Raw genomic sequence first — 14,892 nt, forward strand, 5'->3', positions numbered from 1 at the left:
CAAATTTGTGATTAATCGAGAGTTAACTAGTGAAGTCATGCGATTAATTACGATTAAAAAATGTAATTGCCTGACTAGATGATTGTTAAAAATTAGGGGGGTCAGGCGATTAATTTTTTTTAATTGTAATTAATCGCATGAGTTCACTAGTTAACTCAACAATTAATCACAAATTTTATATCTGTTCTAAATGTACCAAAAAAAGTCTAGGTTTTCATACACTTTTTTTTTTAACTAATAGAAATAGTTAAAATGATTTTTTGTTTATAACCGTCAATGGCAGTAAATTAGTTAATAGCAAAAATTTTATTTGAATGTTTAGCGTTAAAAACAAAAACAAGGATTTTCAAGTAAAGACAAAATAGAATTTAGAAAATGGGGGGAAAAGCACAAGAATAAAGTTGTTTGGCTTCTATAAAAGCACCGCTTATTACGATTTTACTTATAAAGAATCAAGCATGAACTCAGTAACAATCCATTTCAAAGGCTTCTTCTCAGGTATCACGAAGCTTCTTGTTGGTTTTCATTGGATCTGTGTGGTTATATTGTAAAGTGTGACTGCACAGGTTGCATTTGCACTACTACACGATCCACAATTATTATTTTTTAACCTGATGATGGGTCAAGATAAACCTCTTATAACTGATGAAATAAAAACCCAAGTAAATTTGAAAATATATTTTTTTGTGTTTCAATGTGTAAACTTTTTTCCCATGTCTTTTTTATTTATTTTTTTTATTTGGGTCTCTCTATGTAACTGCTTAAGGGTAAAAAAAAAATGAACTTAAAGAATTTGAGTAATCAGCCCATGCTATTAATGCAAGGTGATGTCTGTGTTTTGAATCCCCTCCAGCCACTGTTATCAATGCTGCTTTTCTATTAAATGAAGACGAAATTGAAGTCAAGTCAAAGACATCGACCAAATGGAAATGAAGTTCCTCCACACGCAGCCAAATAACACTTTTTATGAAGCGTTCACAGGATGAGTCGCGCTCAGCATGACAAACATCACATTTCACGTGTAAAATTGAGTGTGACTGTGTAAATTGAAAAAGAACCTGCTTAGCTTACTTATTCCGCATGTACTGCTAGTTCTTGTAGCATACAATTAAAACGTCCTCATGTCTGAGGACCGAGCATCTGAGCATTTTCACCCCAAAACTGTCCATTCTGTGTGGCTAAAAATCTTAGTGAAGACATAAAGGGTGATAGCAGGTGGTGCTTTTTGGAGGCCAAGCCCTGGCTGTGCTTTTTGCTTTATATATAGACGTGAGCAGTAAGCAATCCTTCAGCCTGCATTCCTGTCCAGCAGCACGATGTGAAAATAGATGTGAAAGTCGGCCACACGTAGCAGACTTCACTTCACATGCGAGATCGAACCTGCCTCATTCAAATTTGAGATTGAAACGTCAAAGTGACAGTTACAGAGGGGGGGTGGGGGGTATGTTCACCTGACCGATGAGCCTGAATTCAAATATAAATAGACAAACATCTATTCATACCGATGGACAATTTCAGGTCTTCAATGAAACCAACATGAATTTTTTTCTGGAATGTGGGGTGGGAACCCTCGTACCTGGTGAAAGCCCACACAGTTGCAAGCATATGGAGACCATGCAAACTCCACACAGGAAGATCATGGTGAGATTTAAACATAGAATCTCTCAACAGTGAGATATAAGGACCACTAGTCCACTGCGCTGCCGACATTTTATATACACCCAGACCCGGAATGGGCCATCTGGAGGGGCGGGACAATTTCAGGCCACAAATTCAGCAGGTAGGAGCCTACACATGTGTTTCAAAATCAGCCACAAAAAAAAAAAGCATCGCTATCATGTTAAATAAACTATTATACTGTAAATACTGAATGCCTGCCTTTGTTATTAAGGGTGTCACTGAGTTACAATCACTTACTATCAAAAGTAGCAACACTTTAATGCACAAATAGAAACAATAACAATATAACTATATTAAACCTTGTCTGTACAAAAATAACACATAAAAGAGGCAAAACACAATCACAAGTGTTACTAGTGACAGCAACAAAGCATGATGGGAAAGCCTACGTGACAATTACCATTGCGCTCTTCAAGTTAGCGTCTTCAAGTTAGCGTCAGTCAGCTCAGTAGTGCACCAGAAGTGGTGAGAACACATTTCAAAATAAGAGTACAGTGTTAGCTGCCTTAATCTTGCTAGTTTAACTTAATTTGATAAGAGTGTCTTGCGAAGTGTAAAATGTTTATCCCATTTAATGTACATTTGCTTATTAGTTTCTTTTTGTCCCATTTTATGTTCACATACTTGTTCAAATAAACAAAGACCGTGTACCTGTAAGAGCATTCAATTGTAAATTACATTTTTGATCAAATGCAATATGAATATCATCATCTATTTTACATCGATACATAAACTGTAAAATTGTGTATGTTCATTAAAATGTGAAAAAAACTGGGACTGAAATACCAGGGCTGAAAACGAGTCCCAGTCCGGCCCTGTATACACCTATTAATAGAATCGTTTAAATTTCAAGGAATATGCTTTTAAAATGAACACCAACCATACCAAAAGATCATTTGATCTTTTGTGATATTTTTATACTATCTGGACAATTGTCTTACTCGTACATTGGTCTTAGCAGGATATCGAGGTGCTCAAAGTTTCCTGTACAAATGTCAGGCAAATGAACTACTACACAGACGATGACTTAAACCCCACCCCCAGTTGGGATATTTTTTTTTCCTAATGTGAAATTATTATTTTTTGCTGTCATGGCAGTGTGAGTTGATTGTTGACTGTTAGTCAATCGTGACACACACTGTGACGTGATGACCATTGTGAGGTCGCGCCAGCACACAAAATGGAATGTTTCAGAACAGGTTGGGTGTGGATTTTTATATTGAGCAATGGACGTTGGCACACATGAAAGTAGTTGTGATACACAGTGACATACAATTCTGCTAGTTAACATCTAAATGTTCAAAGGACTTTCCATTAGCTAATTTCGACAAAGCTATAAAGTACTGCCATCTGTTACCTAGTTTTCAAATGTAGAGAGTACAAGTAAAAAGTTTAACTAAGTTCCTGCAAATTAATTATGTATACTTAGCTACACCCGACCACGTAAATACGATTAAAGCTGAATGTTAGGTTCCAATTAGTCAAGTATGCATTGCGGGAAACTCATAACGTCATAATTTGCCACATCCAGAATAAATGTAACCTATTTTGCTCCTCACCGGTCACATCACGCCTGATGAAATTGGCTGACGTATTAATCCCGCCCAAATCCTGTCAAATGCTTTCTCATTGGCTGCTGCTCCTAGTATCCCTAATGTGATTGGTCATCTTTGTCTAGCGACATTTGGCTAGTGATCTGTGCGAGCGGCAAGCCACGTTGACACAAAAAGTGCTTGTTTGCCTTTTCCCTGTCTCAGAAAGGTACGTGTCACGCTAACGGTTGTCATCTGTCAGTCACGGGTCGTCAGTTCTTTTACCCAGCTAAAGGTAATCATCCCCGCTTTTGCGCCTATTCGTCGTCTTTCCTGTTACTACTAAGTAGCTTTGAATGGTTGCTAACAGTGTAGCTATCTAGCAGAGGACGAGCTGTCATCTGTTAGCATGGCGTAGCATTAGCATCTTTGCAATCAGCATCAATATTGGTAGTATTGGATCAATGAACTTGGGATGTATGACGTATTTCAATGTGTTGTTGAACAGAAATAGATTTAATGTTACTCCTTAATATCGAGAGTCTGGGGGCTCCGAAAGTTTTCCAACTGGGGGACTTTGTTTGAAGCTATTATTGCGACCCATTTTCGCCAAAATAAGACTTTACAATAAATACATAGTTTGTATTGTGTCGTTAATGTCATTTGGGCGCTTTTGGATTTTTCATTTTCTTTGTTTCCCTCCAGAGCACAGAGGCCACATCATCATCTGTCAGAATGAGTGTTGGATTCATCGGAGCGGGCCAGCTGGCTCATGCACTTGTCAAAGGTTTCACGGCTGCAGGTGAAGCCAATTTACGTTTGTCAGAAAATGCTTGTTAAGTTTATGCTCAAGAAAAAACTTCTACTTGCATTTCAGTGCTATTTTGTATGAACCAAGGAACAAACATGGATTTGAAAAATCTCATGGCACCTCGTCAAAAAATAGTTTAACTAAAAGTACTGTCTCGTGTGATTTACTCACAAATTTACTAATGTTATGTGGAATTTGGGCCTGTTCAGCTGATTTCTCTTCTCCCCATTGTATAAATGGCAACAGGTGGATACACATGTTAATTTTGTACCCTCTACCTAAAGCTGTGCAATTAATTATTACATGCCACAATTACAAAATCTGCATAATCAGCAACAAAAAAAGATTAATTTCAAGTTGTTTGAATTTATACATTTGCACCTTTTTTATTTTAAAATAACACATTTAATAAATGTAGTTTCATTCACAAGAAACTTGCATGATTATAGTGTTTCAAAGTTTTTCATTTGTCTTCATTTTTACGTTCAAACATTTTCTTGTTTTGTACCCAAAAATACATGATCGTCCTAATCGTGATTATAATTATTACCAAAATAATCGTGATTAATATTTTCTTCATAATCGAGCAGCCCTACCTCTAGCATCTAGCAGGGGTGGCCAAGTTCGGTCTTCGAGAGCCACAATCCAGCCTGTTTTCCATGTTTCCCTCCTGCAGTGCAGCTGAATCTAATGATCAGCTAATCAGCAAGCTTTGCAGAAGCCCAATAACGATCCTGATCATGAACCAGGTGTGTTAGGGGAGAGAAACATGGAAAACAGGCTGGATTGTGGCTCTCGAGGACCGAACTTGGCCACCCCTGAACCTGTTCTGCTCATCACTATATGTCACAGTAGGGCTGGGCGATGTAGCCCAAAAATAAAATCTCGAGTTTTGCAGTCATTCAGGACGGTTACAATTTTAATTGATTTTAATCTAATACATTCAGAAAACATTTAATGGTTTAATTTATTCCAAAAATAATTCCTTTGCAAAAATGTTCACACAACAATAATGTATACTGATTCTGAATCAGTTTGAACAAACTTAGCATTCATAGTTTGTGCTTAAATGCCACAATTAAGGAATTTGTAGCTATTGTAAACATGTCTTGTAAACCACCCATTCAGCACTCTGCCACTTGGGCAAAATTATAACTCACAAAAATATTTTGATGTAACAACTTTTAATAATCCAAAAGACAAAATTAGATTTCACGATGTAGCAAATTTTCAACGATTAAATTTTTAAAATGACGATGTATCGAATTTATTCGATCTATTGCCCAGCCCTGCGTCACAGGCATAGATCGATAAAGATCATTTATATGTGATACTTTGCAACACAAGTCGAGTGAAATTGGATCATCCTCTGTGGCAAAAGCACATCACAGGAGGCTTAACAGTAGGTGCTATATACACAGTTACTTGTTATCAATGGGTTATCGAGTCTTTTTTTAGTCATGTTAAAAAATGTATATTCAAAATTTGTCAACATTAACATTTCACTGGTCAACTTCATGTTGCTCCTCAGGCGTCATCGCTACACACAGGATCACAGCCAGCTCCCCAGACACTGACCTGCCCACTGTGACTGGCCTCAGGGTGAGTACAAATTCGGCAATTGTCAGCTGCTGCATGTGCACCAATCGAAGGCTTCTCCTGACGCTGATGCAAATGCTGTTTGGTGTCGCAATTAAACCTGGTTCACACGGTACGAGAATTTCTCCTCCCGACAGTCGTTAAGGATGCGCCGGCATCCAAACGAGAATCTTAACACAGTCCTGCCGAAGGACCCCTGACCTGAAATAAAAAAAATTGGTTTTGCGAGTCTGCCCGTCACGTTCAGGAATGAACTCAATTCGTGTGTGTTGTGTTGATTCTGCTTTACGTTCCAAACTGTTACTCCCGTGATTTTTTTTTCTCTTTGCGTGTGGCGTCTCACAGTTTGGAAGTCGGCCGGCAATTTTAAAATCTTGCCCCGTGAACCAGGCTTTATGTGTATTCACCTCATCTCTGTCCCTTTTTTTTTTGTTGTAGAAAATGGGGGTGAGCCTGACAACAAGTAATAAAGAGACGGTCAGCAAGAGTGATGTCCTCTTTCTGGCTGTCAAGCCGCATATCATCCCATTTGTTTTGGATGAAATTGGGCCAGACATTGAAGACCGCCATCTCATCGTCTCTTGTGCTGCAGGTGTCACCATCAGCTCCATTGAAAAGGTCAGTCCTCCCTTTTTTGGGACGTATCGCACACAGTCGTCTTCGTTCTTTTGATTGTTATTGATGATATCTTTTATCTTGCCTGTGCCAATTCGTAGAAACTGCTTCAGTACCGCGCAGCCCCTAAAGTCATGAGGTGCATGACCAACACTCCAGTGGTAGTGAGAGAAGGAGCTACAGTCTATGCTACTGGCACTCATGCGGAGGTAATGAGAGAATGCCAACACTGCGTGTTAACTTGATTGCAATGGGGGGGGGGGGGGAGTAGATGCAATGGGGTTTTTGTTCATTAGGTGTTTTTATTACCTATTAATACTAGGGGTGTAAATTGCCTAGTACCTTTCAATTCAATAACGATTAATCCCGATACAAATCTATGAATTGATTGCGATATTGTTATTTTATTTATTGTTTTACTCAAATTTTAAAATACTAATCAGTATACTTGTACATGTACACTGTAAGATTTGTATGAAAATTTATTTATCTGAAAATTCAGGCTTATAACTGAGCCACTGCATTTAGCAAACGGGTTGCAGTCTGTTTCATGTTTGAACAGCACTGAGATAAAATATTAAGGCTTAACGTTCCATTAATATGACATTCTTTCATGCTTAATGTGTGAACCCTAACCCCAAGTAAGACGTTTTGTTGAATATTCCCATAAAAAAAAAGTATGTTTAAAAATCAATTCGGTCGCATATCGAATCGATTCGAGAATTGCCCGCTGTAATATCGCGATATATTGCCAAATCGATTTTTTCTTACACCCCTAATTAATACAATTTTTTTAAAGTTAAGTTTCAGTACTTGAACTGTAAATCTTTTCTCAGCCATTACTTTATATCAGCGGTGTACAATTCTTATTATTTTTAAAGGTTTCAAATTCCTCCGAATGTGTCAGTCATTAGCTGCACATTTAGAAGTCAAGATTTGACAGCACATTTCCCTCACAGTTCTGAGGTTTGGGGTTCGAATCTATCTTCCTGCGGCTTGTGTCCGTTTTCTCTGGTGCCTTCCGTGCTACCACGCTGCAATGATTGTTTATCTGTGCCCGGCGATCTATTATCTGGTTTGCTTTTGTTGAACGCAAATTTGTTGTTGTTGTGTTCTTTGGGGCAGGTGGAAGATGGGAAGTTGCTGGAGCAGCTGATGGGCAGTGTGGGCTTCTGTACTGAAGTGGAGGAGGACCTCATTGACGCCGTCACCGGCTTAAGCGGTAGTGGACCTGCCTATGTAAGTAACTGGGTAGAGAATAGTAACCTCTCACTGTAAATGGAATTTTTGAGGTCGAAATGGTACTGGTGATAGTATTGTGTGTTTATTGAACACAAACTCCACCCTCCATGTCATTGTGCGGTCAGCGACTGCAGGTGTGGTTGTCCTGTTTGCCGCCACACGCCCACAGTCGTGCATCCATTTTGCCGCCGGCTGCTTTGTAGTTTCTCTCACGGCAGATTCTGCTTTGCAGGAAATGAGGAAATTGGCACATGTTGCAGTTGCACTGAGGCTTTACTTTGTTTTTGGCGGTTTCACATATTATGCACCCGCACTCGTTAACCCTCAGGGCTTGCTCTTTTTAATAACCCTTTCAGATTGTTTGTGGCCATTTTTGTCCACATGCATTTAAAAATGTCTTGTTTTTCACCATTCAAACGACTCTTGTTTGCACAGTGCTTCGTTGGAAAGCAACCTCAGAAATGCAATTTTAATATTCTCCGTATCACTTTTTCTTTTGTATCAGTCATACTTTCTACAGCCGGCAAAAAGCTTCCGCTTCACCTCTTAAAATCAAATGGCTTCAATTTTATTTTCTTCATTGGATGTCAGTAAGCCATGAAACGGGTCTTTCACAAACTAGAAATATTGCATAATACGGCTCCATTTCCCAACCATTAATAACGACGACAACAACAAAAAATCCATGAAATAGCGACCATATAGCCTACTGTACTTCTGGACTTAAAATTAATGTAAAAGGAGTCACTAGTGATTTTAAGACTGTTTTCTGACATTATTCAGAAGTTTTAAAAACATCTACTTTTTAAGTCCAAAAGGCTGGAATTGACATGGTTCTCAAAATTTTGTACACAACCTACAACAACAACAAAAAACAGTGCATATCTAACAAATTTAACAGTTAAATATGACACATCCAATTACTAGTAACTACAGACACGCATATGATAAGGATGAACGTCCTTAACTCTTTTGACTGCCAGACGTTTTCAGAAAAGGGATGCCGTGGGTGCCAGCCGATTGAAGCATTTTTGACTGATCTTTCAAGGTCCACAGAAAATGATGTGTTTGGACTATGGAAACACACATACTACCAAATGAAAGATTGGACTCTCATCTTTCATCAGAAAAAAAAGTTTGTTTCTACCTTATTCCGTTTTTCAGTAATCAATAATAGAAAATGGTTAGTTTCACCTCTGTTTTGAAAAAAAAACGTCTTTTAACGTCCTTGGCACTCCTCCATAGGATTTTACTAAACGTTATTTAACGTTTTTGGCAGTCAAAGAGTTAACTCTGAATTCAATGTTTTGCGCCATGCAATGAATTCTGGGAACTGAGTGCCTTTACCATCATTACCAAAGAGTATGGCCACGTTAAAGCTAGTAAATCTTCACTGAGCGAGGCTGCTACTTATCACGACTTTTGCAGCGCTTGTCCTATTGTAAGATAATAGCTTGCTCATGACAAGCATTAGCATCTAGCTTCACTGCAAAAAGTTTCACAATGGGCACGGGTCGCTGTCTGGCCCCTCAGCCAGACGTTGGAGTTTGGTCGATATGTAGTTTTCTCAACAATGAGTTTTTTTATTGACTTTATTTACGGCTCGGCACGCTGCATGACATCAGAATTTTATTCTTCCAAGTCATGTACGTCAGTATATGGGTGCCACCCAGGGTTTGGAGAGAACCTGATGACAAACTTGTGTTGCTGGTTAAGCGGTTAAAGGTATTCCTAAATGTTACTTGAAGCACAGTTGTATTCAATTAAATTATTCGCGCTTCACTGTTTTCCCTGAAATAAGTTGTGCAACACCATATTCTGATTGGGGATTTTTCTGTGTTATAGTTGATTTATTTAACTTCATTTTATTGTGCCTTCTATATAAAATATGTATTTTATGAAGAAATGGGGAAAAAAAGCTAATAGAAAATTGCCATTAAATTCATGCAATTTTAATTCAAAATTGTATCATTGGTTTAATAAAAATGTTATGTATTAAAAGCACTTGGTACAACTCGAGTTGAGTACTCGTATTAGACATTCATAGTTAGTCGAACAAATATTGTTTTCTTCCTGGAGGGACGTCGCAAAAAATAATTGGGTGGCGTCACAGATTTCTCCCGTAGCATGCGTCTTCAAATCAAACCTCAAATGTAAAGGCAGACGGCACCCTGGTGCGAATATAGCCCAAAAAGCTGCTTTTGAATTTTGTTAGTGGCTGGCAACGTGATGGTGTCCTGAAGGGATGTTTGTGTTGAAACAGGCGTTCACAGCGCTGGATGCACTAGCAGATGGAGGAGTGAAGATGGGGCTGCCCAGGAGACTCGCGGTCCGACTCGGAGCTCAGGCTCTATTGGTCAGTGGTGTTCGGACGTTTTGTGTGTCGCCCCCCCCCACCCCCACACACATTTAATTTTTTTCTGCATAAAGCCAGAGAATATTCTTGATCTCAGTAGTCCTTAATTATATTTAAAATTTCAGAACCTATTAGAAGCCCCTCCCCTATTTTCTTTTTTTTTTTTGGGCAGGGAGCAGCTAAGATGCTGCTGGACTCGGAGCAGCACCCTGGCCAGCTGAAGGACAACGTGTGCTCACCAGGTGGCGCCACCATTCACGCCCTCCATGTCATGGAGAGCGGGGGCTTCCGCAGCCTTCTCATCAACGCAGTGGAGGCCTCTTGCATTAGGACACGGTAAGATGATTGGACCCGGAGAGTCGATTCTGTTGCAAAATTGGTTCTCTTATGTTTTGTATTCTTTTAGATGTAATTCTTTTTTTTTTTCCTGGAGAGCTCAGTATTGTTCATTCGATTTGACATGTCATCATCGCTCTCCTTTTTTTTTTATATTATTATTATTATTATTATTTTTTAGATGTAATTCTACTTAAATAGTATTTGTTGTTACATTGAAAGGAACACCGACTGTCATGACAAGTTTGCTCTATATTATTTATTTGGTATTTCTAGCCAAGCAATGTGAAACATCTATAGAGAAAGCAAGGTAAGCCTTTGTAGCGTTCCTAAAAGTGTCTGGTGACTGACGAGAGCACGGCGAGGGGGGAGTGGGATTCTCCCGACCGCATGTTTCTTTAGGAACGCTACGGAGGCTTGCCTTGCTTTCTTAATGTGCGTTTTACATCGCTTGGCAGAGAGCCGCCGCCTTTCTACGTCGCAACGCATTCCGCAGATAACAATGGTGGCGTACGTCCAAATAAAGTTTCTATAAAATGTATTGAACTGGAAATGAGTTTTGAAAAATGAATCTCACAGTAATGTTAGTAACAACCAAATAAATAATATAGAGCAAACTTGTACATTTGTTATAGCATCAATTCTTTAAGGGGGGAAAAAACACACCAGCATTTGTATTGCTCATTCATAATGTCATGAGCTTTCACTTCCCCACCCCCCCCCCCCTTAATGGCCAACTTAAACGTTTGAACAGCGTTTGACTATGAAGCTTCCTCTTCCTCCAGGGAGCTCCAGTTTCTGGCTGATCAAGAGCGCATCTCTCCAGCAGCCATTAAGAAAACCACGCTCGACAAAGTGCTCCAGCAGCCCGGAGTCACCGTCAGTGGAGTGGCCAACGGAAACGGCAGATCGGGGCTCAGCCTGTTCAACAACAATCGCAACTCGGGAGTCAAGAAGAAGAACTGATTGTAAAGAACCGCAAAAAAGACAAACACATTTCAGATGATCAATTTATACAGCCAGCCATGCCGCTTATACTGTATATTTACCTCTCAGCCATGTACCGATGCTGGGCTGACTCAGGAGGTGTTTGTAATGGCCAGACCAATGAATCCCCATTTCTGTCACCAAATTATTTATTTAAGTCTATTATTTTCTACTATAGTGCCTCTCATGAAGGCATGCGTCCATCTACAACTGGATGCTAAAAAAATTATCGAAGGAAAAGTCTCTTTATTTCAATTTTTTTTCAAAAAAGTGAAACTATGTTATCATAGCCCCCCCCCCCCCCCCCCACACACACACACCAAGAGTGACCTATTTCAAGCCCTTGTTTCAATTTTGATGATTATGGCAGAAACGCAAAAATGAATGATGTCAGTGCATCAAGAACCACCACATACAGATGCTTGCATGATGGGCTACAGCTGTAGAATTGAAGGTGTCCTCCTGAACCCAAAATAACGTCAGAACGGAAATGCGCAGGGCAAAGGAGAAAAGAAGAAAATTTAGAGCACTTCATGCTTCCCGCTGCCGGTGAAATTTTTTGGAGACAATGATTTTCTTCCAGCAAGATTTGGCACCTGACCACAAGGCCAAAACTGCTAATACCTGCTTTAATATCCACGTGTACAGCACTTGATTGGCCAGCAAACTCGCGTGACTTGAACCCCATTGAAAGTGATGCTGGATTGTCGAGAGGTAAGCAAGGGAACAGAAACCTTAATGCAGACCATCTGGAGACCAGTATCAAAGAAAACAAAGTACTGACTTTTCACACACTTTTCATAAGGCCAACATTTCTGTGTTTTCTTGTTGGTTACATGAAACGTTCTGATTTTGTGAAACACTGGATTTCTTTGTTTTTGTGTCTTTTTGCCATAATCAACATTGAAACAAATAAAGGCTTGAAATATTTAGCTTTGTGTGGTAACCTAATATACAAGTTTCATTTTATGAACCAAATTATTGATTTAAATGGACTTTCCCTTGATAATCTATTTTTTTTGGGGGGGGGGGGGGGCACCTGTACGTTGTGTTGCACCTGTACTAGTCTGTCGTGTGCATATCCACAAAGATGAGTACAGATGAGTAAAGTGCATTTTGTCCACTCAAACACTTGATAGCATTTACAAATTGGGATGTTAGCAAGATATTGACTAATTTTTCAATATTTTTACCTGCTTAGCCAACAGGTTGGGGTTGAACAAGTTTTTTATTATTATTATTATTATTATTATAATCTTTTATAAACATCTTTGTGAATGCATTGAAGACGGATGTTTTTGTAGTGATGAAAGCATTAGTAACATTTTTTCCCCTATCTCACAAATGTCCCACATATCACACGGTCCTTTTTGACCATCATATAAAAGTATCACTTCAGTGCAATCCGTCCTTAATGTGTATTTTCAAATTTGCCTGTTTTCAATTAACCTTCATTTTGTAATGGCAACCACTTCTGGGTTGGCGTTCCCATTTAATGCAACATTAAACAAGTTGAAGCAAAAATAAGTTTAGCTTCCATTTACTTTGTATGATTGCTGTGTTTTTCCACTTCATGCTGTGATTACATATGGTAACTACTAAGCATCTCCTGCTCTGCAAGTGATAATTGAGGATTCACCCCAGCCTGCAGATGGCGACATTTTCTTAAATCCATCCATTTGCACCTTTCTGTGACGCTCAAGTTTGTCTCTTGTCATAACTGGCTCCTAAAGTCAATAAGGTCTAGGTTATACATTAATAATTGAAGAGTTTAGTAGTATTGCCATACATGCCAGAGTGTCACTGCTTTGGAGTTAAAGAGCTAAACCTACCCATAACTGAATACAGTATGACAATAGTACGCTCTAAAAAGAGAATTGTTGAACAACTTGTTAAAATTGCTTCAAGTGGTAACAGTAACACGGTTGAATTAAGTTAATTCAAAGTGATATAATAAATTAATCCAAAGTGAATATATTAAGTTTATTAAATAAAATTGCCTCAAGTAGTTAACCATTTTCTGTTTCTCTTGTTTTCTCTTAAGTTGGAAACAACGCTGAGAAGCAATGTACGGCTCGGCCAAACACAGCCAAAGCCACTAACGCAGTCAGCTTTTCTGTGGTCGCTTTGAAGTATGATGAAACACAAAGCAAATGGTCGCCTTTAAATCTACTGCAGCTCTTGCTAAACTGAAACAATCATCCATCCATCCATTTTCTTAACCGCTTGTCCAATCACAAGAAGAGAAAAACATCTTACCTGATGATGTAACAAACATGAGAAAGCAGATTTAGACCTCGAACTGATCTGCAATCCAGGTAGATTCCGCTCACAGGTGACGAGGTGAAAAGCCATAAAAAGATTAAAGCTCCAAACACAAGCCACAACTACACTCTCCCAAAGCACGAGAAGAATAAAGGCACTTGCCTTCTAGTGACACATGCATGTACGGTATATGCTAATGAGCGGCACCAGTTGGTCACATGTGACTTTGTTGTTATTCTAACTCTTGTGGTATTCGTCCAGTCTTCAGCTCCAGTTTTTCACTGTGGAGGTCAAGAGGGATGAAATAGAACGGGAGGGAATACGGAGAAAAAGTTGTCTGAAAAATAAATACTGTAAATAAAGTCCAGAAGAAAAATGTAAGTGGTGTGAAAGAAGCTTGAAGTGGATTCCTGATGACCAAGAAAGATTTTGAACCTGTACGGAGATCTGTTACCAGATGTCATTTTGTGTTTCTAAGATGATGTCGAAAAAGATCATGTTAGAAGTGAACAAGTGAACATTGTGTTGCTGCTTTCTTTTTTTCCTTTTTCTTTTCTTTTTCTTTTCTTTCTTTTCCTTTTTCCTGTTGCTGCTTTCAACTAATACGTCCTCGCGTTGTGTTGAAGTGTTGGTAATCCCTCTTTTATGCTCAAAGGTTATTTGGTGCTTGCCAAGATTACACATTCTCCCATATACATTCATTTGCATCTCATTGTTACATTCTTGTTACTTTATGTATGCTGGGCACCTTGAAAAAAAAAATACGAAGTACAAAATCAGTGTCGACTGTCGAATGTGATTTTTGGTTTGAGAGTGTGTATGTATGTGCGAAACACACAGTCTGCAACACAGGTAAGCCAGATGCTACCTGTCATCTGCATCCAACCTATTTAATCATCGACCTTTGCGTAAACATGCTTGTTTGCATATCAAGGACGAAGATGCCAGGCACCAACATGACTCAATTCAATGAAGCACTTTTGCAGTAATCCAACAAAACCAGACATCATCTAACACCTTCCGCACTGACATGAACAACTGAGGCAAGTGTGGTAAGAGATGTTTTCAACATGTGTTTGTTTTGCACTTTCCAGGCTGATGTATTATCAGTTTGACGAAGCTGTCACTAGTGGAAACAACAACAAAAACAAAACAAAAAAAAAGAGAGAGTCTCTATACATGTCATGTTATTTTGTTGTTGCTCAAAATATGCATTGATATGTGACATGTGCTATCAAAAATGATTGAGCTATTCTTAAACTGGGTGAAAAAGCTAACCCAGCGGTGGCTTCAGAAGGGACCAAGCCAATGCTGGGTTATTGTGCAATGGTTTGACCCAATATGTTGGACCAAGATTTTGATTCAACAAGAAATAAAAACTAATCATACTGATGAGATAAAATTTACCACAAAATGGGTTACCAGGTTATCAATATACCTGTGGTTAGAAATAATATTAACTTTATTGC

At 38.9% G+C, this 14,892-nt stretch overlaps 1 protein-coding gene across 2 annotated transcripts; it reads left to right on the forward strand.

Annotated features, from left to right (window-relative positions):
* The first annotated feature begins 3,285 nt into the window (after positions 1 to 3,285).
* On the forward strand, positions 3,286 to 12,090 carry pycr1b (pyrroline-5-carboxylate reductase 1b). Of its 2 annotated transcripts, none has more exons than XM_077570981.1 (9): positions 3,286 to 3,441; positions 3,918 to 4,014; positions 5,555 to 5,625; positions 6,061 to 6,240; positions 6,339 to 6,446; positions 7,363 to 7,476; positions 9,743 to 9,835; positions 10,008 to 10,171; positions 10,957 to 12,090. In XM_077570981.1, the coding sequence occupies exons 2-9, from the start codon at positions 3,948 to 3,950 to the stop codon at positions 11,135 to 11,137; spliced, it is 978 nt and encodes a 325-aa protein (XP_077427107.1). In that variant the 5' UTR covers positions 3,286 to 3,441; positions 3,918 to 3,947; the 3' UTR covers positions 11,138 to 12,090. The 2 variants fall into 2 exon arrangements, with proteins under 2 accessions (XP_077427107.1, XP_077427108.1); XM_077570982.1 differs by having other exon boundaries at positions 3,361 to 3,507.
* The last annotated feature ends 2,802 nt before the right edge of the window (positions 12,091 to 14,892 follow it).

Source organism: Vanacampus margaritifer, chromosome 7 (assembly GCF_051991255.1).
Source record: "Vanacampus margaritifer isolate UIUO_Vmar chromosome 7, RoL_Vmar_1.0, whole genome shotgun sequence".
NCBI lineage: Eukaryota > Metazoa > Chordata > Actinopteri > Syngnathiformes > Syngnathidae > Vanacampus > Vanacampus margaritifer.